This window comes from Oenanthe melanoleuca, chromosome 1 (assembly GCF_029582105.1).
Source record: "Oenanthe melanoleuca isolate GR-GAL-2019-014 chromosome 1, OMel1.0, whole genome shotgun sequence".
In the NCBI taxonomy this organism is placed as follows: Eukaryota; Metazoa; Chordata; class Aves; order Passeriformes; family Muscicapidae; genus Oenanthe; species Oenanthe melanoleuca.
The window spans coordinates 42,699,066-42,726,116 of record NC_079333.1 but is presented as its reverse complement, the minus strand read 5'-3'; the positions used below and the strand labels follow the sequence as shown (position 1 = coordinate 42,726,116).

Genomic DNA, 27,051 nt, shown 5'->3' with positions numbered 1-27,051 from the left:
GCGTGTGGTATCTTTTTCAGGTAGATTTTTCCAAACTTGCCTTTGTCCCTCACTCAAACATTTTAAGACACATTCAGAGGGTGAAAAAAAATTTCATTGTTTACATGAGTCACAGAAAACCAGGAATTCTAACGTGGCAGGATTCAGTGATGGGCTTGCAGTGCATGCCCATAGTAGCTTAGAAACACATGACCTTTTTAGTTCTCTTGCCTTGTTAAAAGACAAGACTCCATTATTGATTCCAGCAAAACTAAACACACAGCTACAGGAATGCATCCTGCAGTGTTCTCACTGCTCCATGATCCTGGGCAGCCACCGCTTCAACAGACTGACCTCAGGAAAGACGTGTTACAGTGGCTGTTTTCCACTACCGTATGGAAAGGCACATGGTGGTAATAGAACTACAGCAGGGACAGACAAGCAGAACACTTTGGGACAGCGCTTGTGTACTTGGAGCAATCCTGGCTGGCTAAGATGGCAGCAGAACGCTGTGCTGCCTTTTCCCCATATTGGAACAGCTTTTTAACATTCAGACTGATCAAAACCATCTTGTTTTTGCTGATGGGTGTAGAAAGCACAGAAGACCTGTGACAGGTCAGCTGCATCACCTACCACCCTTCAGCACCTGTGAAAGAAGCCAGGAACAGCGGGACTGGTGCTGGAGCAGTGAAGGTAAGGACCCTGAGCCTTCAGAACCATTTGCAACCACTGCAGCCCTTGCTGGTGGCAGCAAAAAGAAACTGAGCAAGTACTTGACAAGTATTTCTCCACAGTGCCTAAAGAATAGTTTTTTATTGTAGCTACTTTCTCTTCACCCTTTATCCACCAAAACCTTTTTCAGCAATTGGATAAAAACCATACAATAAAAATGGACAAAACCCAGCTTCAAACATATTTTCATACACTTCTTACGCATCCTCAACAGGGATTCTGAATTTATATTGCCAACTAAAAGAGAAAGATGGCTGCAAAATATCCATCGCTATTGAAAGCATCATGAAATCCAGATTTCATTCCCATGTTCTGTAGAACTTCTCCCTCTCTCCCAATTGCCTCAAGATTAACAAAACCTGCTTAATCAACAGCCTTTGACAAACTACTTGCTGTATCAACTCTTGGAGCATTACTAGACATTTTTAGGTTAGACTGTACAACAGTTTCTAAATAGCATCTCTATCATTTGGACATTTGTTCAAAACACCTTTTATCCCTGCCTGGAGCAGCTCCAGCATTTCACACTGGCAGGTGCTGCAGAGAGCTTGTCCTACACGCACTGTGCTGCCACACGTCCTGTGCCGGAGTAACTGCAGCCACATAAATGAAACCTGGCACTCCAGCATAAGGAAACACAAGTGTCTCCTTTCCTTATGCATCATCCAGGGTTATGCAGTGACTAAAATCTCAGCTACACAAAGTCCCAAGTGCTGGCAGTGACGTACCTGATTCTCAGCCAGTGCTTTTCATGCATCTCAGATGTTCACACTTAAAAAAGTGAGGTATCTAACACATTTCAGAGAGGTGGAGGTATCGAGTCTGTTCAAAACCCAGATTTGTTCAGATTTTATCAATACTGTGCAGAAACACAAATAACTATTCTAAATCAAAACAGAAATGAGTATTTGTAAGTCATGCTGCTGTTCTAGTTTTATATAGCTTAGTGTGACGTTCCACGAAATTGGTGTTCTTTATTACTCACTTGGAATCTCAAATATGAAAGACTGAAATTTCAAGAACCAAAAATTAAAAACCGGTTAATTGAACTTCATATTAAAAAGTCACAGTTCTTAAAAGGATACTTCATACAGCTGCACCACTTTGATGGTGAGCAGTCAAAATCATCAAGAATTTATGCACAATAGTTCTGCTAATAATATAGGCACATAGTGGCATGTAAACTACACATAACAACTAGAACAGCAAAGGCACGATCTGGTTTGGTTTTTCCTACCTTTCAAGATGTTGGTTAATTTACAAAGAAAAGTATTCTATACTCCATGCAGAAGTATTACATTTATATTTTACAGCACAAGACAATTACAAAATTGCTGTCATCTGATAAAACGGGTCATTTAAATAAAATAATAATAATAATAATAATTGAAAAAAGATAGCAGCTTTTTGCACTGAGGAATTGAATTTCTGAAGTAAAGGACAACACATGTTCTGTCATCTATCAGGCAGAGGACATCTGAAATTCTCTATTTTCTTATCTACAAAAAGCACTGCCTGGACACTGAAGGTAGCTACAAGTTTTCTGATTTGCTATTTTCACCTCGTGGTTGTTTTTCCACATGTCACCTAAGATCTCAAAAATTAAGATGTTTGTAAAACTACCAGTTGCTTCTCTAATACCAAAGCAGGTTTAACCAGTGGTATAACTGGGAACCTGACTGCCACCCTTCTGTGAATTGAGCCTGTTCAATGTCTTTGTTCATGCCTGCAAATTGAAATCTCTAGTTCAAAGAGAATCACTCTAAGTGTAACTGGTCTATCACTGAGACACAGGAACAGGAGCAGTTTTAAACCAGAACCTCAGCAACTTAAATCTAATGCAGTCATTTTAAAGTGTAATTTCTGCCTATGGCTCGAATAATATGACAGTTCTGCATTTCACATAGAAATGTCAGAGTAAGTACAAAACTTTAGTTTACAAATAAAGAAGATCTTTAAAAAAGACATTTCATGTAATTACCTTAAATAGTTCTTATATGCACCATTCCACATTGTGGAAAAGCTGAAATATGCAGTCTGGACTCCACATGTTAAAGAAAAACAGAATTATATGTATTGGCACAAATACTTACATCTACATCTGTACAAAGTTAAAAAAGCTGACAACCCTGTCCCACCAGTTCAGCGTACTCAGCTGCTCTCCAACACACACTTCCTGTGACTGCCAACGAGAAGCAGCGAGCTGGGAACTGAGTCTTCAGAGTGTGGTGCCAAAAAGTTCCAAACTGCTTTGTCAGTCTCTGAGCAGAGGAATCGGAAGTATATCCAAAAAAGTGTCAGTCCACTCAGCACGCCCAGAGGTCACGGCAGCTGCTGCACTCTGTAAGCTCCTATGAGCAGCTTTATCTGTAAACGCAAACAAAGGTTTCCATATTAACTTGGGCCACAGGTGATAAATGTGTTAAATGCTCCTAATGTAGGGATGGCACAAGAAAAGGCACACAATTGCTACTGACTAAGAAAGGAAAAAAGAGGAATTACAAAGTCCTTAATAAAATCAGGTTATAGCAGCCTACTGAAATATAGATGGCTTGTTAAAGGACTCCAGTAGAATACTGCAGTATCAGATGGTGTTTGAACAAGTTAACCTTAAATCTGAACCAGACAAACAGATACTTCTATCTGAATACACTTTTTTCCACTTAAAAAAAAAATTAAAAGAAAGTGCTATAAAACATTTAAGAGTGTAACTTCAGTGCACCTTTTAAAGATCTAGAAAATATATAAGATAAAAATATGTTAGATAAAAATAAAGATCTGGTGTGTCTTTCTAGGATAAAATAGATGCTACCAGAACAGTAGTGGGGAATATTGCCCAAAGCACCTGTAAAATGCAACAGACTATTTAAAAGCAGAGTGCATACCCAAGCAAGTATTTCCAACATACAAGCAAAAACATCTGTATGCAAAGAAAAAAGGTGGCCACTCCATGTATCCTTCAGTCATCAAATTCACAATACAGATGGAGAAGATGTTTAGCTGGAACGTTAGTTTATCCTAGTGTATGAATTATTCTGACTGCAACATAAATACATTTTATTGTAACAGAACTAACCCTTGGCAATGTTTCCACGTTCTGGCAATGTCACATGATGTAACTATAACTGATGAAAACTGAGATGAGGAGACAGAGGAAAATCCTTAGTTTTACATTTGTAACATACAGATGTATTCAGACTAGAGTTACTGTACAACAAAAGAACACACACATTCAATTTTGAGAACATTTTGTACCTTAGCAGCAGGAGATTCTGCCAACCGTATGAAAAGCTTGTTAAGGCCTGCAGTAGGGTTGAAGGAATAAATAAAGTGACTATCCTATAAGGAAAAAGAAAATGTACAAAGTTAATGGTAGGCTGCAGCTGAAAGAGCTATCTAAGAGGACTAACAAAACACATTTTCACTATGCTTTTTTTTTGAAAGAACATTGTGTATGAACCTTTTATGCAGCCACCAAGAATTCAAAACTGTGCAGAGTGATGCATTTAATAGACTTTAAAAAAATCCCAGAAATTCATTATTAGAACTTTGAGATAAGTTGTTAAGAAAATATTTAAGAACTTACTTGGGTTGAAAATGTGAGAGGATTGGTCAATTAGAGGAGAAGCCTCAGTCCCAGAATCACAGAAGCTTGGAGGCTGAAGAAGACCTCTCCAGGGCATCTAACCCAACCCCCTGCTCAAGCAGGGCCACCTAAAATCAGGTTGTTCAGCACTATGCCCCTGACTTCTAAGTCCTAAATTTTTATGGAATATAGGACATGCAAACTGAATAGTTCTCTCCAAATCCAAAGAAAATAAAATTTCATTTTAGAAAAACCTCATCATGATAAAAAGTATACTTCATCACAATACTGTAAAATCAAATTATGGCACTCAGATTTCCCAGGCTGCTCTATAAAGACTTTGTGAAGCAGTTTTACAGTCAATCAGTTACATGGAAATATTTACCAAAAATACAGGGAGCTGGAATTTGTCGTTTAAAACCACAGCATGTACACTGCATGTTCCACAGAGCCGAGCAATCACTTCTTTACCAAGGAAATTTGCATGGAAAACAAAGAGAAGAATTCCAGATCCTGAAAGGGAAGGAAATTCGGTTACATGAATTTGAAATGAGATCCATTATCTCCAACTGTGAACACTAGACCTTTGAAGACATGTGCAAATACATATAAATAAAAACCATTATATGGTGTGTACATATACATATATATATATATATATATATATATCTCCATATATTTATCTCAACAAACCAAGATGCAAAAATCCCATTTCCCAAGCCAGTGGATCCAGAAAACAATGTGTTTGGTCACCAAGTTAAGGAATTTTCACAGCAGAAATAATTTTAAGTGGCTATTAAAAAGGAATGCAAAATGGAAACAGCAATCCTTAGCACACCCAAAAAGTTATGGAGTTTAGTGTGGCTTAGGTCTAGTCAAGAGAACAGACAACTGAACCCAATCAATTATAGATCTTTATGAAATGCATTGAAATTCAATAAGCAACCATTTGAACTACCCACAAATGCTTCATTTTAATTCATAAACTTACATAAAGGCTCTTAATTATATAAGACAGGATATCTATAATCAAGAACTGGAAGACTTATTCAATGACTCTGAATAACCAAAAAACTGAGCAGACATACCAACTTTCAATCTCAGTTTAAGTGGATTCCAATAGTCATGCTGATTTATCACTTTAATAAAAATCACTACTAGTAGATATTTCCCTGATACACTCATCAAAAATGACTTAGCTAAGCCAAGCAGCAGAGAATAGTATCTGAATTCCTAGAAGAATAAAGAAATATTCCCATTTACCTTGGGAATTTGATTCCCAGCTTTTTCAAAGGGTTTGTGGGGAAAACAAAGTTGACTGCAGCTGCTTCCTTTTCCTAGTATTTCTAGACTACATTTGTCTCAGGACACTGCTGGGATTACATTCCAAGCCTTCAGCACATGACCTACTGTCCATGAAACAAAAGGATCCACTACAAGATCTCCTCTAGTAATCCAGTAAACCTAGATTTTCCTGAATCGTTAATTCTAAGGTAAAGGTAAACCACTCCTTTCCTATAATGCCTGTCACTGAGTTAATGTAACCCATGAACAGAAATTAGTTGACACTGTATGTGACAATTAAAAAAAGCCTTAAAGAATACATACAAACCCTACCCAAAATACATACAAATATAATCGCTCTCCCTTTATTTCATAATCAGAGCATTCTTAATGTAATGTACTGCAAAGTCATACAAAAATAATTTTGCATAGAGGATAATTTAGGACATGCTTTAAACATATTGTTCTACCTTTTCTAAACAAATAAACCCCCCACCACAACAAATCCCTCCCTACCTTCTGGCACATTTTGTGGAGGTTTATAGTAAAAATCCAAAGAAAAATCTGGCCCTTCGCAGAGACAATGACACGCAAGTGGGAACACTGGCTCCAGCAGAGCAAGACGAGTTTCAAAATAATTCCTGATGGTATCTTCTGCTACTCTGGAGAGCCTGAAAGACCAAACAAGGCAGGCCTGTGAATTATTTTACCAGACATAGGCTTGATGAGAGCTCACACATACACACACAAAAAGGATTCCAGATCACCTTTCTAGATTCCTGATTTTCAGGAGTGAATGCCTTCCTCACTAGTATTTATGCATAGATGAACCACAGGTCCCAATACTTTGTAAATAAAATATTTTATCAGCAATCTGTTTATGAAATTCCACTGGGTCCAAAAAATAAAATAATACAAATGCACGACAGTAGATTAAAAAAAAGTAAACAAGTTTTGAAGGCTTTATACACAAAAAGATACCCCAGAAACATCAATATATACCTGTTGGGTAAACAGACATCCCCACTTTCCAAGGCTGACTGAATTATCAATCTCCCTGCAAGTAGAAATTGAAAAGTACATCCCTGTATAATTTTACTGGCAATACCACTGGAAAAATGCAGTTCCTAGTGTGAATAGTGATTTTATTCCTCTGTCAATAAAACAGTGAAAAAGGAGCCATTCTACCACTAAAACAGGCAAAGTGGATGTTTTGTTTGTTTTTTAGGGGAGTTAGGGAGGCAGGGGGAGTGGCAGCCCAACCTTCAAAGAGAGACCACATTCCCCACTGGTGTCTGGCACCTGTGCAGGCAGATTACTCAGTAAGCCTCTTCAGAAAGCTGTTATGTCAGAAATGGGTTTTAAATGCTTTAGCACAGCAGAGGTCCTGCCTCTGGCAGCTTTATATCTTTTTTAGTTACTATTTCCCCACCCTGCTAATTGAGACTATCGTCTGCAGGATCTCCAATGTTTCACTGGAAGAAAATCACAAGAACTGCCATGCCTAAGCAAGCCCCAAGCCCCATGCAGCCTTGACAAAGCCGTATGAAATTTGAGAAATTAAACAGTGGTCCTTTTTTGGTGCACTGTCCTATTTTCCAGCAATCTGATTAAGAGCCATCCAAAACTAGAAACTGCAGCCAAATCACATCTCCTTAGCTCTACTTAATCCCTTCTAAAATCCTATATATTTGTGACCACAGCATTCTGCAACGAGATCCATGATTCAGTTTTGCTGTGCAAAAATATTCCTCCAGTTCAAACCTATCACTAGATCATTTAGTAGGATGGCCTGCAGAACCTGTCTCATGGTTATTTTCTGTTGTTGTTTCACGACTTTGTATTTTGACCTTTTAATCATTTTATTTTCAGCTTCACTACTACTATACTGTCCTCCTTTCTAACTGGAAAAAGGCACTGAACTGGTATTTTCAGGCAGTGAGTAAAATCTTTCTGAATTAGCAAGAGCTGTTTTACTCCCTGCATAGTTCACACAGTGCAGTGATACCCCCTGACATCACTTTGCAATCATCAATATTTAATTTCAACTGCCACTTTACTGGCAAAATTACACGGTCAACATCTTCCAAAACTCATTATTTCAGATAAGCCAAAACTGAAGGTGGCAGATGCCAAATAGGAAACAAACTGGACAGGCATCAAATAATGAGTGACAAAGTCTCACTACACTGAACAAAAGACATGAGATCACTTATCTGCATGCTTGCTGTTGCCTTCAAACTAACAAGTTAGTTTTTTGCTTCCCTAGGCAGGAATCAGCTGAATCCATTCACTCACTTTTGCTGCCCCTGCTCACTTTAACAGGTTTCCAATTTCTGAAAAATAATTACTAGCTTTTATGCTTTTAGCACTTTTCCTTTTAGCATTCTACAAGAGAAAAACATTCCTTATAGTGTTCATCTACTCAGAATAGAAGTTTGATACAGTGACCTACAATATCTCAGAGAAACTTTACAGGTCACTAAAAACAGTGGCATCAATACTTTCCTCCTGGTATGAAACTGGATCTAAACATGTTACTTCAGCAAGAATCAGTAGCACAAAATCTAGCAGGAATCCAATCACTGCTGGTGCATCCCTGGCATCAATACTGGGTCTGGTCCTGTTTAACATCATTAATGACCCAACGGTTGGTGCAGCAAACCCTCAGGACTTTGGCAGATGAGACAAAACTGGGAGGAGTGACTGATAGCCTCTGGTGTATTTCTGTCATCCACAAGAGACCTTGGCAGGCTTGACAAGTGGGCTGACAGAAACCTCACCATGTACAGATATCTTCAGAAAGTTTCCAAGGACCTGACAACCTCTCCAAGCAGCCTGTGCCAGTGCTGCTTTACCATCAACAGGAAAAATGTATTTCCTGGTGCTCGGAGGTAGCCTCCTGTGTTCCAGTTTGTGCCCACTGCCCCTTGTCCAGTCACTGGGAACCACTAAAAACAACCTGATTCCACTCCCTCTACCCTGTCACTTCAGGTGATTTTTGATACACATTGACCATTACAAGGCAGTCTCTGTAAAGACAGACTTAAGAAGTCAGTTGATGGGAAACACAAGACACAGGAGGCAGAAAACAGCCAGGGCCTTCTATACACTGGAAGAGAGTAAGTTTGGATTACAAGCTACTTCCTGGATTGTCTTAAATTACATGGATAAATCACTAGGACTAAATAATCATGAAACAAGAAAAAAAATCTTGCACTGAGACAGTGTTCTTCCAGGACTATGCACTCATGGCAACATCTCACCAGCTGCAGAAGCCCTGATACCCACTCTGAGTTTTCCCCAAGTTTAGAGATTGCTGGTTACAATTTTCTTCCCATATACATTAACTGCAGTATTACTCCAAATGGATATTTGAGGAGCTTGCTCCTACTCTGTATGTTTGTCTCAGTTTAGCTCAGTGTATTTGTACATGATCATATGACAACACTTTAGATGTCACACTGCACTGCTCTTCAGTCATTCTGCATGATGATGATGATGATGATTTCCATCACCTACTGGCATGAAAGCTTCATCCCTGGTACTTCCAGCTCATAGCTGACGTTGAAAGATCCAACATCACAACTTACTGCATAGACTTTTCATGGTGTTTCTGCTTGGTGTTCTTTTGTTTGATTTTTTTTCCTATGTATTAGCAAGGTATTTTATTTGTCATGCCCTACTAAGAGCTTACATTCAATGGTCCAGTGCTTATACACTTTTAAATTTTCATGATTGCTGTACCTTAAGTTAAAGGAATCTTTCTCCTGTAGGAATTACCTTTCCCTCCTTTCCATGCTTTTACTCAGTGTTTGAGCAAGTGTATGCCAATTCTGCTAGCTCACATAATTTTGATTTCACATGATTTATTAGTTAGCTTTCTGACAAAATCAGATCTATTTTCTTTCCTGAAATGCTCCTTGATTTAAACCAGAATTATGACACACCTAGTGTAGAAATACAGCTGGAGAGCAGGGCTCAGAACACTGCTCAACTCATGACTGAAGTGGATGTACTAGGTTTGGTAGGCCACAAGCCCTTGCAAGCAGAGGTAGAACCCTGAATGGGGAAGCAGAAGTTGTGCTTGGTGTGCTTTGTTTTAGATAAATCATTCAAGACTGTACGTGCCTATGCTGGTCTGTACAGCTCTGTGCAGAGGGTCTGTGCAGAGCTCTGATTAAGTAATGTTACTCAGAAACACCAATCGTGTGACTGTGCTATTTTTACCTAGAGTTGAAAAGCTGTATATATATGTGTGAAATCAGTAAACTGGGTTTCATGCTTGCATCAAACGAGGTCTTGTCTCTTTGTTATGCACGTGGGGGTCCTGTCTCTTTGTTGACCACTGTCACACAGCATTACAAACCTCAGCAGAACCACTTCCATACAGTTTACTCACATGTCCAAGTGGCTCCTGAGCTGCTCATACACCAGTACATTATTGGACTGCTTAGCAAAATGCATGGCGCTGTTCTGATGCTTGGACAAAATGTTGCAGTCGGCTCCGCTTTCAATCATGAGCCGCACTATATCAGAATTCCCTCTTTTACAAGCCTGGGTGGGAAGGGAGAAGATGGAAGGACAGAAAACAATGACAAACCCATTAGAACAGAGCATAACATGAGAGTAAGCAGAACTGCAGAAGTGAATTAAAATCCAAAATTATTTACAATTCAGAACTTCAACTATTTCCTCTGTGAATGATAACACAGCTTGAAACTCAGGAACACACTCCATAAAGTATTTTATCTTTATCCAGGCAATATTACAGATGCAATCCTACAGAAGCACCAACAGTCAGCATTACCAAGAAGTCATAATTAGAAAAAAAAAATAGATAAAGCAAATTCCAAAAGTTATGTGAAAACATCTGATCTGCTGGAGGTCAGTAACTGTAAATTTTCTAACAATTGTTTACCTCATAGAAATATGTTTCTGTAAACTATTTAGAAATTATAAAAGTAACATTTCCAAGGGCCTGTTTTTCTATGCATCTGTTTAAAATGGTACTTTGGGTATGCAGTAAATTGCCAGAATTAGCTATGTCAAAAAGCCAGTTATCCTCTGCGTTAATATTCCAGGCTGTTCACTGCTACTTACAGAAAGAATTTCAGGGCACATCAACCAGAGACTTAACAAAAGCACACGAAAATCTAAAACAAGTTTTACTTTGAAGAAAGCAAATGTGCTCTTGGTCCCTTGTTTTCAAACACTTCACTCAGATAAATTAGGAAAAGGCACAAGAGATACAACATTTTTATCTTTTTAAGACCTTTCAGAAGACAGGTTCTGAAATTTATCCCTGAATTTTGATCTGTGCCTTTAATCCATCATCTTCCGTAAATAGAATAACCCACCTGCCTTCCTCAAACCAAAAAACCCAGAAAAATCTCACACCACATGACAGAAAGGAATTGAGTTCTAAGATTTTTCTTCTCTCCTAAGAAAAGTATGATTAAACTCATAAGGTTAAACAACAGTGACTTGATAAACAACACATCACTAGGTTTATCCACAGAGGGCTAAGCTTGTCCCAGTAAGTTACTGGAAATAAAGATTCTATTCTTTGTATCTGCATCACAAAACAAACACCAGGAATAAGTCACTGTAGGCTGCTAATTGGTTTGTATAGCTGTGCATCAAAGACTAATAAAAACTTTAAAAACAAAGAAGGTCAAGACTGAGGTTCATGAAAGTAACCAAATTATGAAGAGATTCTGGATTGAAGTGGCTGAGGAAACTACAAGTGAGTTGTTGTTTTCAGAGAAAATTTGAAATCCCCACTTGTTAAGCCTCATAGAGGGCAGAACAGAAACAATACCACATTGTCTGGGCAGGAGAGCTTCTGTAACCTCTTCAGCAAATGAATTACACAAACAGCCTACACATGAATAGCACAGCAACTTTATCCAAAGGGGAACATTGGTGAAATTCATCCACATAAAGAAAAAAATATTAAAAGCACATACTGTTTTAAGAGGATTAGAATTTTCCCATTACAACAGAATTAAAAAAAAAAAATAAAAAAAATCAAGATTTCCTTTGTGACTGGGGGAGTAATGGTACAGAACAGGCACTGAGAATCAGACTGTAAATCAGCTATTTCATTTCTGGTCTGCAATAAAACAAGTGTCAATCACAGCAACACCCAAGTGAAAGATTTTCCTTTCTGGAATTTTTCTCTTCCTGCTGTCAATCTGATTATCTCAGCTGGAAGATGACATCTGCATTTCTTTGAGTTCAAACAACAGAAGAGGATGATGAGCCACATTTAGTACTACATGCTGAAGACATCTGTGTTTCTTGTTTAGATGTTACAGTACATTAAAGAAACGGATTAAACTCTGCTTAGAGTAACTATGAATGATATTTTTATTTCAAATATGGGATGTGATCCTGAAACGAATTCTACAAATACATTTTTATGTTTTACTGGTTTGACAAAAGTATTCCTATTAAACCATGTAAGGACAAACACAGAATTTACCTTCATTAAGGCAGTCTCACCACTGCTCTGCTGCATGTTTACATGTGCTCCAGCTTCCAGAAGAATAGCTACTGTTGTTAGAAAATTCTGGGGAAAAAACCAAACCAAACCCATAACACAAGTATGTAAAAAATATTCTGGTTTTGCTTCAGAATATAAAATTGCATTTACTTAATATCCATAGAATTGAAAACATGAGTCATGGCATAATTAACATTGTTCTCTCCTATGGCTAATGAAGAGCAGTTCAGACTCAGGCAAATGGATAACCCTAATTTATTTACAATTCTTACTTTTTTTCAAAATCCTGCAATAATAAACATCCCAGGAAGGAAGCAGTGTATTTGCACTGTCACCAACCTGGAATGAGGCTCCCTTCTGGCTTTCTATCTACTGTAGGTGGGAAAGCACATGGACCAACCTGAACAGAAGAGTGCACTCATGAAACCCTGACTTGCTCTAACTTACTGCTTTAGCTGGTCTTAGTCTAAAATACCAAATCCTGTTTAATCAGAGATTCTCTAAGTGTATCCAATCTGGATCCTGTGTATCCAGACATCATAACAAGCAATTCTAGCACAAGAACTTCAACTCTCAGACAAGAAATTCAGAGACACCCTCTGCCTCCACTTTTCTGCCTAAGATATTCTCTGTTAAGGGCAGGTTTGTGATTAGAACTTATTTATACTACAATAACCACAGCTGCTGAAATTATTACTAATCATCCTGCTGCACCTTTCTAACTACTTTTTAGGCATCATCCAAAGGTAAAAAATTGTGTACCACCTTTAAACATAAGTAAAAGAGCCCAGAGCCACAAATACAATAATCAAGCCAACCTTTTCAGCTGCATGTATCAATGCAGTTGTCCCATTTTTCTGTCTGCCATTAACTTTAGCTCCTTTCCTGATCAGCACCCGCAGAAGGTCGTCGTGCCCTCCAGCAGCAGCAAGCATTACCAGGGTCATTCCACTTGCATCCTGGAACAAGAATCATGGCCATTAAAAAAAAAAAAAAAAAAAAAAAAAAAAAAAATATATATATATATATATATATATATATATATACATACTTCAAGATTAATCAAAGCTGCAAGACAAAAATTTCAAGTGCATCAACATGTTTCACAAAGATTTCCCTCCCTGGCAGAAGAATTCACACACACATGGCTGCCAGATACCAGCAAACTATCACCTCCCACTTCTCTGGTCAACAGGTCTCACACTCTGCTCCATAATCTGCAAAATCCGTAACATTCTGAGGACCAGAAGAAGAAGCAGGAAAACCAGAATGAACTACGAGAAAGGCTGTAAGGTATTTGAGAGTGAGACGACAGCAAGACTGTGGGAAATAGAAATCAGCACCCCTGGAGAAAAACCTCCATGGTTCAAGTCAGCTGCTCCCATAACACTGCTTTTTGATTTTATCAGAGTGCAAGTACAAAGACACTTTGTGACCACTTGCTCTCCTCACTTATACCTGCATTTTTCACCAGACCTTACAACTCACAGAACATCTGCTAATTTCACATCTTCCCTACGACATCTCAGAAGTCTTAGCATAATGTGGAGTTCTCAAAATGCTGCATAATACAACTACACAAGATTGCCAGTGAAAATTTTAAGACACAAAAATGGAACTTACAGTACTGTCCAACTGAAAAACAGATCCCCAATAAGAACACAGCTGATGACAAACTGGCAGAAAACTAATTACGAAATTAAGTGGTCCCAGTATGTCAAACAACTTTCAGGTTTTGCTTCCCATGTACAATGTTTTGCACGGTTCAGCCACTTGAACTGATGGTTATCATTCCTAATAGCATGCAAAGTTCCCCATTTAGTCAGCTAAATACACTGGACAAGCTGGCTGGAAAGCTACTGGGATGGTTCTATCAAACTTCATTTTTTCTTGGAAGAAATGGATAACAAATACTGAAACTTCCAAGTCTGTACTCTTTTTTGACACCTGGTGATTTTTTACCTAGGTGAGATGAAAATCTGCTACAACACAAGAGGGGAAAGCTTTTCAAACAAATCAAAATTTGTTTTCTTCCCTCCTACTGTCTTCCAATACTTCTACTGCACAAAAATTACCTCTTGATCCAAATTATAATCCTCATTTGAAGAAAGTGCCATTTTCACTGTCATGTAGTCTCCACTTTTAACAGCATCTCTCAGGAGACCTAGAAAATAAATTCAGTGCTGTTATAGGATACTTCCCCTTGAAATGTTAGCTGAGAAATACCCATTCTTCCGAGAAAATACTCACTACTTGATATTGGCTCTTTTGATACATGATTCTCATCTTCTCCATCAAGATGCTTCTGGAATTCTTCTAGTGTCAGCCACTCTAACTGCATGTCCATACCCAAACTCAGGACTTGCTGCTTGCCATCTATGTTTTTAATTTTGTGGAAGAAAAAAAAAAGTAAAATAAGTAAAAAATTGTAATTTTTCAAGCCAATAAATGTTTGTCCTTGCTTCAATGATCAGCAGCTTAGCAAATGACTATTGCTACTTTTCATGCAAATAAACACTGGCAGTCAGCATGGAATGGTTCTCAGCAGCAAAGGCTACATTACAAACAAACATAAAATGCTTTTACTTGAAAGAAACTGTTAATTTGCTGTAATAAATAAGGCTGAAGTGATTATGGGAAGGTGAACATCCATCACTGTAGTAGCAAAAGCATTGGAAACACTGAAAAGGTATCAGTGAGTATCAAAAGAAAACTTCATTTCAGCCCCTGCAGAGACAAGAACTGGAGCACTAGAGATGAAAGCAGGAATGGAGAAAATCTCAACTACCACTGTTGTCCATCTGACACACATCCAGTACTTAATCACCTTCTGCAGCAACGCAAGTCCATGTGTTTGTTTCATCTCTTAAATTTCTCCTTTCCTTGTACACCTTGCTCTTTTAACTGTTCTATGAATTTATATTTTAGCAAAGAGTCTTCTCTCTTGCAGTTATTCTCATAATATTCACTTTTTTTTTTGTTCTGAAACTACATTAAACAACTCAAATGAACTTTTGATGACCTTAAAGCCTAGAATATTAAAGACAGTTACCAAGAGTGACTACTTGAGCCACTAAAGACTATTACATAAAAAAATTTAGGTAAATGACCAGCATCCATTTAGAAGAGATCTGTTCTCTTTCTGTAAGTATTGGACACAGGAGCAATCTTAACATAGGACAAAAGTCAGGGAGAGTCCACCTCCACCTCCCCTGATAAGTCTGAGTTCTGACTGCTTCTACATGGTGCCATCTTCCTTTTAAAAAATGAAGTTTAGAATTATGCACAAATTACTGTTTCTAAAATATGGTTCAGTATATATGACGACCAGAGAAAGGATAAGTTCTGCACAGAAACAATCATTAACCATTCTGCTTCTTACTACTTTTCTTAAGCACTGTAAGCATCTATGCCACTTTCAAAAAAAGATGATTCTCTAGTGAAGGAGCTGATCCTGAAAAAAGTAATCCAGAATTGTTCTGAGATCAAGAGCAGTAACACCAATAATCCATTATACTATTAGGAATAGAAGTAGAACCTAGACATTTTTCACTGTGTATCTCATCATCCAGGGTTGTATAATATAACTTATCTCTGTGGCTAAAGCAGGAGGCAAGATGTTTGTCTGATGGGAACCCCTACTAGTTTTTCTAAATATAAAAAGCATATACATGCATAATATGGTCAGAGCACTTCTGAAAATAGCCAATAGTTGGATGAATTCCTCCTAGGAAAAAAAAAATATTACTATTACATGCCAGAGAAGCACAGTTTTCAGTATTAAACTTAAAAGGACAAAATCTTAACACGTCTACAAAAATGTTCTACATACTTCCATGCTTCATACATGAAGCATATATTAACACTCTCATGAAGCATGTATTAGCAAAGCTATTAAACAGAAAATTTCTGCTTCCTAAAAACAAAACCAGGATTTCTTATTTCTAGTGTGTATGTGTTACAAAACTACACAACATCTGCCCTTGTAGAAAAATAAGAAGAGAATGCCCTGAAGGGTCATTCCCTTCTCTGTTTCAAGAAGTTAGCACTTACTTTTTAGGACTTTCTGCTCTTTCCTGTTTTTTTCTTCTTTTTCAGGCTCTTTTTTTTGAGATTTTTCTTTAATTTCAAGTTTTTTTACTTCTTTTTCCTGAAATTGAAAACAAAAGTCAAATTTCAGTGGTAGAGAAAAAAAGGAAAATAAACTTCTTTCACCACTTCATCAATAAACTGTATTTACAATTAATACTACTGAAACCTGTATGCAACAGACTTGTAGACATTCCTAAGAATTCAAATAATTAATTCCTAAAAATTAAAAGGTGAGTCAGGAGTTAAGTCTGTGAAGGCTTCTTCCCTAACAGTAGAGGTATTATTTCCTGAAAACAGTAACCTCAATTCATATTTTTACAGCATCCCAGCCATTCAAATTGCTTTATAGAAGAGCTGCAGATATGACAAACCAGCATTTTGAAGGAAATTCAAAATTATGAACATTTCGTTTGCTCCAAATACTGAATCTGAACAGAATGTACTTATTTCAGAGTATTTAACAACTTTGTAGCACTGTATTCAAAGCATTATGATAACATTGACTTGAACCTCATCTGAGAAAACTTGACAGTTTTGGACACAAAAGGTTCCAAGCTTTCCAATTTACACAGACAGAACGTTATGGCAACAGTTATTTGTGAAAACAGACACTCAGCAAAATCCACCCAAACTCATGATATCCCTGCAGAAGTCTGAGCTTACCAGATTAATATCTCAGAAAAAAACTTACTGTAGATGTAGATATATAATCAAATTTGCCAAAATGGAATTCAGCTGTCTCTACCAAAGTTTGCCTTTCTCCTCCTGTAATCTTCTCTCTCCACTCAGCAAATTCACTGCAGAGCAGGTGGGACAAGGCTCCTTGGCATAGCTTTGTATCAGTCTCTGACACTAACCTGGCACAGGGAGTAGCATGGTCTTTCTGAAAAACTGTCCCAAAAGAAGTCCTCACAAAGATTTATATATAGGCTACCATCTGACAACCCTAATTAAACCAGATTAATTTGGTGTATCATTATGTATTAGCAGAGCAGAGACATTTAACTGCTTTCCGCACCACCTCCCTTCCCTCCACAAACCTCAGCTTTTGATCACTGACTAATGCTAACACAGGCAGCTGTTAATCCTGCCAGATGCTCAGCATTTAAGAGGAAATAACTTACTAAAGGCACTTCCAGATATTTGCTACAATGGAGCTGTTAAAATCTGTAATCCAGATTTCTAATCCAGATTTCTAGTGCTGATCAGATGCACAACACACATGTTTATTTCTGGAGGCAAATGAAATGGAAGGAATGGTTCAGCATGCAAACTGACCCCAAACAGAAAATACTGTGTTAGAAATTGACATGACTGGTGCTCTATAAGCAGAGTTACATATACCTGAAATATACATGATGACTTTCTTTGAAAGGTAACATCTGCTTGGGCTGACAATTTAGTGAACAAAAATCTCCTGCAGAACTCTCCACCAAACCCACTCAAGCAAGTCCACATCTGCTCCAGAGTATAACAAATCAGTTACAGAAAACACTGTTTAAACCTTCTACACTCAGAAGAAGCACAGTAGCAGAGCACCTTCCATACTCTCCTGGTACCTTTCCTGGAGCATAACCTTCCATGGAGCACAAGAAAAGCATAGAGACAACTAACTGAGAATGCTGACTGAAGAGACACAAGCAGATCCACTTTCCTCTGCTGCTGATTCATTCATGGTCAAGGTGACAGGATTTTTATACTACTGGTAAATAGAACAGAATTCCAAAGATTTTCCCCTATTCTTGTCTCTCTCTGTCACAAACACTATAGCCTCAAATATTGGGGTAATAAAGGACCATATCACCTCAACTAATTAAATAACCTTCTGAAACTAGCCTATGCCTCAGAGTAATTCCTTGTTTTCCAGAGCTTTCACCACTAAGATCCTACAAAAACACTCTTCTGTGTAGCTCTACTCTGAGATTACGCCATGTCATTCTCTATCCCCATAATAACTTAAGGTGACCTACTCCATACACAAAACAATCACAAGCACAGGACCACTGCTGAACCTGCAGAAGAAACTTTCTACCATAGAATTATGGTCTCAGAAGTGGGATATAGTCAAGTAAGTATCAAGGTGTTTTGGCTGCAATCCTGTTAAATCAGAACATGGCTGCTCTGAGCAAGCCAATGTTTTATGAACTGCAAACTGTATTAGAACAGGCTGAAGCAGCTGAAAAAAATTATATTCCCAGAAACATTACAAAAACCATTTATTTTTGTCATAAATTTTTTCTTTTGATTTTATAACACTGCTTTTCTTAAAACACTACTGTATTAAAATAAGAAAAAATAAATTTCCTGGTATTTGCTTAGCTCTTTTCTTACAACAGGTACAGCATTTCTATTTCTATTTAATATGAAACCATGATAAGAAACTAAGCATTTGCTGTAAGCACTCCAGGCATTCAAACAAGACAAGCCTGCTATACAATTATCTGGGAGATCTGGGCTTTAGAAGTGATTTCAGCATTCCAGTTCTCAGGCAGGTGTCACTACATGTAAGGCCTAATGGAATGGCTAGTGTCTGAGAGAGCAAGTGTTGCTCAATGCTGCTCTGTCTCACTACACAAGTGGAAAAAAGTCAAATGAGGCAACTCTTGAAGGTGGGCACAAACAAAGCTAAAAACAACAGCATGCCTTGCAAGAACTGGAAATTTCATTCTAAGAAGACACAGTAAATGGGACAAATTTATCCTTTCACATTTAAGTATGATCTCCTCCCCTGGAGCATTTCCCCCTTTAGAGTGTTCAGACTCCAGAAATTTCCCAGTCTCTCTTATACACTGTGCAGTGGGTGTTAAAGTCCATGCAGCTCAGTACCTTTCCAATCTGTACTTTTCTCTTTGCCACCGTGAACAGTCATGGTGTGAGGTATCTGTACCTCAAAGATGACTGATTTTACCCCCAGCCCTCACCCTATCTGTGCTTACCTCCCCAGGGGAATCAGTGGGCTTGCACACCCTCTCATCAGTGTTCAATTTCAAACCCCTCTGCACTGGTGAAGGAACAGGTGACACCTCCAACTCTCCCCGTACTTTTTCTTGACCTGTTTGCTTTTTGTGCATGCTCTTCTTCTCTAAATGAGTATCCTGAATTTCTGCTTTTCCATCTTCTTCTCTACAGTCTTCTGCTTTCTGAATTTTCTTCTTCCTTCTTTTAGCCCTAGTATCAATACTATCATCTTCATTACTTGCTGATCCATCAAGGTATCTATCAGTAGTGGCACCTTTTTCATTAACTTCTTGTTCCAATCTCTCTTCTCCACTTACTGCCTTTTGTTTCTCATCTTTATTTTCAGAATTTATGTTTGAATTTTCATTATCGGTTCCTTGATAAATTGAATCATCTACAGTGCATGATTCTGAGTCAAACTGAACATCACCATGCTTCTCCTGTAATTTTTTATTTTCTTTAGAATCTTCTTTAGATTTTATTTTTAAATCTTTAACTTCTCCCTTCTTTTTCTTGATTTCTTTAGTATCTTCTTTCCTTTGCTTCTTTGGATCCTTTGAATCTTCCTTAGTTTCTAAAGTCCTTTTTTTTGGCTTTGAATCAAAAAACAAAGTATCTGAGGAATTTTCGCATTCTGTTCTGGGTTTTTCCTTGACTTTTGCAGACTTAGACTTTTTCTTCTTTGGGTCATCTGGACTTTTATCCTCTCCCTCTTTTGACTTCTTCTTTTTCTTCTTTGGTGAAACATCATCTTTTGTTTCACTCTGCCAGTCACTGTCAGACTCTGCTTCAAATATATCATCATTTAGAGATGGTTTCTAAAAGATAAAGAAAAATCAAAGTTTTTCCTTCCCCAATAAACTATCACTTTGGTACAAAGTATACAAATATGGTAGTGGTCATGCGTGGGAAAAGTAAATTTTTAAGCACTGAATCTTTTGATCCCTGCCAATATCATTCCTCACTACCAAACTGCAAAATGTGATAATACAATTCTATACCTAAATTACACAACTAACTGCTTGGATGAGCATCAATTAACAAACAAGTCAAGTAAACCAATTCTACATCCAACAATCAGATTCCAGAACAGAACTTAATCTGAGCTATTTTATACCAAAAATAATTGATCAGATTTTGGAGGATTTACCTACAGGTTTCCCAGAAGCAGGGTACCAGTTTTCAAAAAAATATCCTTACACTGCTTTTTCAAACTAACTGAGTGGTAAAAATGAGAAAAGAAAAAGCCATATTCTCCCTTCTGGCATCTAATCTTTCTGTATTCCTCTCTTACCAAACTTCACAATTGCATGTTAAAACTCATTGATCTCCTACAGAAAGCAGGAGGGTTATTGGAACAGAGTGCCCAGCTTCAGTGACAAGCCAATATGCATGTGGGTAGGAAAATGGGTTATGTCTATTGTCAAACAGTCCCATTAGAAATGGAACTAAAGTTTAGATAGATTCAGTCTACAAGCAAACTTGTCAACAAAAAAATCCCTATCACAGAACAGCAACAATATTGTTTCACAAGAAACAAAGCAGTTTTAAATGAGATTCCATAAGTCCCCTTAATTCCACATTTCAAATGCCTTCCCTTCTCCCTTCCTCTCATTAGTAGAGTGTAGATAGGGATTATATCTCTAGTGTAAGATACTGAAAGCTGAAACACACCTGTATGTCTTTTTTAACAGGTTTAGGCTTATTATTTTTTCTGAATTCAAGAAGCACTTCTTTGCAGTCTTCCAAGTGAGCCTCAGGTTCCCAGGTATCATCATCAGAGGTGTATCCTTTCCACCGGACTTTATAGAGAGTTTTACCCTGTAAGAAAAACCCACAACATTTAATACAATATGGCAGAGCATTGCATAAGCTAGTCAGCTCTTGAGGATGTCAGTGGATATCCAATTTTGTGTATATAAAAATCAGTATTTCTGTAGTTGGAATAGTTTTATCCAAAATACCTGCAGTATATAACATTTGTACAGAACCACAGCTACACATCATAATTTCCCAGTCAGTTTATCAAAATGGGTTTTCTGACACTTATGAAACTATCTTTTCAAAAGTTGTAATATTTCTTCCATAAAAATTTCAAGCTTGATTGTTTTCTCTTTGCTGATTAACTTGATATAAACCCTTAAGACTTCCAATGAATTAATACCATTGACCAAGTTTCACAATGGAATTTATAATTTATGCTAAATTTGTGATCAATTCTATTTTTGATAAACTGAAATACCAAGAATTAGGAAAAAAACCCCAACAATGAGAATAGTTAAACAGAGACAAAAATCTGAGCGCATGCATCTCAGTGGAGTTAGTTACAAAGATTTTGGTAGATTACATACAAAAAACTGAGACCAACTGTTTCAACAGTATTGAACTTCACCAAGGGATAAAACTGCACCTTGTAGTCTCTATCTAGATTTTTCTACTAAATTACAAAGTTCTTTACCATTAAAAAATTTATTTTTTAGCAAATGTACTAAGGAAAGCACCTTGGGAGAGGCAAAATAGTACCTCTTGCTTTCAAACACGGACTGATAATGCTATGAAAGACCTTACAGTGCTAACCAAGCCTGGAGAAAGAAAACTTAAGAAGAATTGCCATCTGGCACTTACTGTTAAATGTCTATGCATAAATTTTTGCCTGAGCATAATTAACCTTTCACCAAGTGTATATACATGCCACTGAACTTCAGCAACCATCTGACCAACTCTATTTACAGTCTTCTGTATTCTGCTTCACAGACATCCAAATATATAAATAGCCCATATTCAAACACCTTAGTTTAACATTTCTCTTAAAATTTAGCTTAACCCATCTCTCTTGATTTAGGAATTAAGTTTTCAAAATCATATTCCTCTCTTCTCTTTCTTCTATTGGAGTTACTTACAAAATAAGCAACCAGTACCTTTCTCATTAGTCACAGAGTGTGTGAGGTTATGAGATCTCCCAAACTAACAAGTAAAATTCCCTCTAAAAGCAGGACTGCCTACATCAGGCTGCTCAGATATCTGCCCAGTCAGTGTGTCTATGAAGGTTTCCCTGTCTTCCAGCTTGTGTCCACTGTCTGTGTCATCCTTTCCCTGCGCACCCCCAAGGGAGATCTCATTCTGTCCTCTCTAAATCCTCTGTTAGATACAGATATTACTTTCATCTCGCCTGATTCTTTTCTTTTTATGGCAAAGCAAATCCAGTTCTCAGCATCCTAACTGTTTTCATTACCCTTCTCTCTGGTATGTACCTGTCTCTTCTGTCCTGGGGAGCTCAGAACTTCACACAATACTCAGCATGCTTCTCAGCAGCCTGAAATGAAAGAATGAAGCATCTCCTGACCTTCTGGCTACACTCTTGGATGCTGCTGGCCTTCTTTGCTGCAAGAACTGCTGATTCATGTTCACCTTACTTGCCTGTGGGGACTCCCAGCTCATTTCCTGCAAATCTGCATCCTAGCCAGCTGGACTTCCACCTGCCTGGTGGGACATTTATTCCCTTTCAGGTGCAGGACTTCAGCTAGCTGCAGAGTTAGGTACATCCTTGTAACTCAGGCACCAAATAAGCTGCAAGTCCTTTTTTCATTAATTGAGAAAGCTGCATAAAATAAAGTCTAATGCAAACAGAAAACCATTTGGCTGTTAAACGACTACATCCCATACATGGAGAGTTAAAAATGCAGCTTAGGAGAGTGATACAAAATTCAGCTTAAGTGAAGGCAGAAGATTGATTCTTACACTTAAGAGAGACAGTTTTACACCAACCTATCAACACTCTTTCACTCAATAGTTTCCCCCCCTCTGTTACCACTTAGAAAAGAGCATTTTTATACTGCTCTAGCTTTGGTCATAACTAGTGATGAACTAGAAACAACTTGTATGGAAAGAGGTACCCACTATGTCATTAAACAGAAGAGACAGAAGTTCCCACTTCCACTGGGGAACTTCACAATTTGCATCACAGCCTGTTGTTTTAGTGTACCTGAGGTGCAGTACAAAAGGTTTTATAGATACACTGAGAGACTGCATTTCCAAACTTTCACTGCTTGTTCTCTTATGTAGAACACATTAATATTTTATTTTTTTATCTATCCACAGGTCTAACTCCCCAGCCCAATGCCCACCCAGCAGTGCTGTCTCTCATCCTGCTGCCACTGCCTAAACCTACCAAACCTATCGATTTCAGGTCCCATCACTTAGGGGTGGGTGGGAAGGAAAAAGGAAAAAAAAAAAAGGAATCCTCTTGTTTTCAAGCCTGACTTATGTTTCAACATTTCATACATATACATAAATACGGTATTACCCTGAAAGCATAACATAATCATAAGACATCAACATATTTCAGCTAAGGTGCAATTAGTAACATCACAAATATCGGAGAAAATGCAGATCTGAAGGGTTCAGCCTAAGGGTTTCAAGACTGTCTTTTACATGGAAGTGACATGTATAATGTCAAGTACCTGCCTGAAGCTTAAAATAAAAAACATAAATTATTTAAAATAAAAACCTTCCAGGCACAAAATCGTAAAAAATCCCCGTGTTAATTATTTTTCCTATTTGAGGTTTAGGAAAATTTTTCAAGAGCTTCAATCAGGCTAGGTTGCTTTCAAGGTCTGGTATTTCAGTTTAAACAGTGCAAGATCACTACAGTTTATTCTTTTAATTAGGACAAATCTCTCTTATTTTAGGAGTTCTTCCCCCGTTTAGTTTGTGAACATGAGCAACATACCCTGGCAACATACCCTGAAAACACCTCTAAGCTCTCAGTTATATTCAACCCTGCCCATCTCTGCACTAAAACAATTCACATCAATTGAGTACCGCACTTCACCCTAAGAACCAAGACCAATTTAACAATGCAGACAAAAACCTAACAACTTAGTAAAGACTTATCTTTGGCTGACGAGATTGAATCTGGACCAAAGGACAAAAAGCCTCCTTGCACCGCTGCGCACAGCCTGGTTTACGTCGCAATTGTAACGGGATTACTCTTTTCACGTGCTCCTCGCCCAATGTAAGAGACCCTCGCACTCACCCCCTCGGTCTTCACGTCAAGGATCTTCTCCACCTCGAACACGTCCGCCCCGTCCTCCTCCTCGTCCTCCTCGCTCTCGCCGCCGCCAGCCGCAGCACCCGCCGCTTTGCCCGCCCCGCCGCCGTCTTCCTCCCCGTCCTCCTCATCGGCCGCCGCCACCGTCTCCTCCCGTCCCTCCGGCCCCTCCAGCCTGGCCGCCGCCGCCGCCGCCGCCGCCGCCTCGGCGCCGCTCCCGGCCGCCGCCGCCATCTTGGGCCGAGTTTCAAACGCCAAGGGCGCACCGCGGCTGCGACACGGCGGCGGGGCGCGGGGGGCGGGGCGGCGCCCGCCACAGCCAATGGCCGCGCACGCAGCCCGTGACGCACGGGCCGCGAGCCCTCCGCGCGGCCGCCGCTGGGCGGGGCTCGTGAGGGACCGCAGGGACCGTCCCGGGGCAGCCCCGCCCACGGATAGGGAGCAATTCCGCCCTTGGATAGGGAACGATTCAGCCCCATGGATAGGACAGCCCCGGCCACGGATAGGGAGCAATTCCGCCCTTGGATAGAGAACGATTCAGCCCCATGGATAGGACAGCCCCGGCCATGGATAGGGCTCCCGCGGGCTCCCAGAGCTCCCACGGGAGCGGCGTGCTCAGAGCCCGTCCGACCTGGCCTTGGACACTTCCAGGGATGGGGCAGCCACGGCTGCAGGGCTGCTCTCAAAGAGTTCTTCTTCCAGTCTGTATTCATGCTTGGGATTGCCCCAGTCCAAATGCAGCATCCTTCACTTCGACTTGTTGGATTCTTTGCCCTCAGCTGGATGAGGTTTTGGAGAAATGCACAAGAAGTACACGGATGTCTCAGGACAAGGTCCTGCTGTGGCATTGATAGGGTTTCTTACTAAGGGAAAAGAACTGCTTTTAATTTCATAGTATTTTGGATGTTAACATACTTGGCAAGTGTAGCTTTTTTTATGTAACATGTAGGAGGAAGAAAAGTCTTGTAAGAAAAAGCAAATAAACCACGCCCTATTTGCTTATTCCTCTGCCTTTAGCTAGAGCCAGAGTGTTACAGATCCTCAGGGAACACACATCACTGAACCAAAACTCGATTCTAGCTTGAATATGTATCTTACACACACACATACCCACGTGGGATGTATTGCTGCAAGAGTGACAGACAGAATGAAGAAAAAAAAAATTCCTATTATTGCCAGCACTTGCTTTCTAAGGTAACTCTAGTAACGGGGCAATTAGCCGTGCAAAGACTGAACAGCAGATTTGGAAGCTAGTTTATAATTGTCTATATTCAAGAGTCTTTTTAGCTCTTAAGAAACCCATATCCTAACTCTTCTCATGGTGTAGTACAAATATTTCCTTTGTATTTTTACTGAAAAACAGTCAGTCTCTTCCATCTTGAGAACAAGGACTCAGGGCACCTTAGAAACAGAAGGACATTGGGATATCCCTCCAGGCAATGTCCTCTACACGATCAAGTGGACCCTGAGCACGTTTGCTTAAATTCTCGGGAAAACCTCTATGAAAAAGGTTCCACAGTTTTCCTTAGCAACCTCTTAGTTCTGTGTAACTGCTAGGGAGCATTCTCCATTTGCAAGGGCAATATAAGGCTTTACCTATGGTACTCTTGAATCTCCTGCTTCTGAATATTTTCAAAGGATGGACAAGCAAGAGTGGAGTATGGCCCATACCCACTTGATCCCTCAGTGCAAGCTGTTGTGCTGTCTCCAACTACATTTCATCAGATCACAAAGTACCAAAGTGTTGTTCTGTGCAGCTTCTTAATTTAGAAGATGTAGTGTAGTTCATTAAACACCTGTGAAAAGCCCATTAAATTAAAATAAATGTTAGTCTGGTTTTGTTATTAGGTTACAGTGTTTGGTCTGGTATAAAATAAAATTAATTCCTTTGTTTTTCATCATCATAAAATCAGAATACAGAGTAACAGCAGGAAAAAAAGAGAATTCTTTCCTCCTGACAAAACTGACCTATGTATTCACATATTAACCTATGATCAGTAAGAAAAACAGTGCAGTAGAAAAACATCTATTCTGCTCTTTGTATTTTGAGGCATGCTGTAGGATTACAAAACCACCTAATTAAGAACACTGATTTGTTATAAAGATATTTATTAGTTCCTTGTTAATCACATTCTTGTATCTGCCAAAACATCTCCTGCCATACTTAACTGAATTGCTACATTATGCTTTTTTTACTGTGCCATTGAAGTACGTGAGATTTTAGCAGAAATCAAAACAAAGACATTATAAAGGTATTTTACAATGTGCAGCAAACCAGAAATTAGCATCAAAATTAAATATTAAGGTATTTTAAACAGTTACAGGTAAGTAAAAGATGACATATATGTAAAAACAATACTTGCTAACTGTAAGACCCTTTGTTTCCATACCTTAAAGACTGTGAACGTCCTCAACTTAAATATTGTATGTAAAACTGCAAGGAAAGCTAACTCTGTTATTACCTTATGTCATTAAATATTTTATGCAGAAAGGTAATTCATGTTAGATAAACTTGATACCCAATATTTTTTTGGTAGCAGAATCCCAGTCTTTCCCAAGTTCAACTTAATAGCAAATAGATGGAAATTATTTTCTTACCAACTCTATTGCTTTCTTCATCAACACAAAAGCCCAATGAACACCACTGTGAGTAGAAAATATAATAGTATAAAATAATAAAATCTTGTAAGTCCACCAAAGGAGCAGAAAAAAAAAATTTCTTCTAATGATAATTACTTTAAAGACAAATTTTCCTATAGTATGATGATCCAGCATGTATAAAATTCAATCTGTTGCAGAATGAGTAATATAATTCCTCAAAGGAGGAAGGAAGATTTTCAGGACACTCCTGACTGTTTT

At 38.5% G+C, this 27,051-nt stretch overlaps 1 protein-coding gene across 1 annotated transcript; it reads right to left on the bottom strand.

Moving 5' to 3' along the window:
* Positions 1-762: 762 nt before the first annotated feature.
* MPHOSPH8 (M-phase phosphoprotein 8) lies at positions 763-24,441 on the bottom strand. The gene is made up of 13 exons (XM_056492723.1): positions 24,178-24,441; positions 20,817-20,963; positions 19,121-19,960; positions 16,146-16,242; positions 14,343-14,468; positions 14,168-14,256; positions 12,911-13,051; positions 12,072-12,158; positions 9,984-10,138; positions 6,098-6,252; positions 4,683-4,810; positions 3,967-4,050; positions 763-3,078 (listed from the first exon to the last, which is right to left on the bottom strand). Exons 1-13 carry the CDS (start codon positions 24,424-24,426, stop codon positions 3,034-3,036), a joined length of 2,343 nt encoding a protein of 780 aa, XP_056348698.1. The 5' UTR covers positions 24,427-24,441; the 3' UTR covers positions 763-3,033.
* Positions 24,442-27,051: the final 2,610 nt, after the last annotated feature.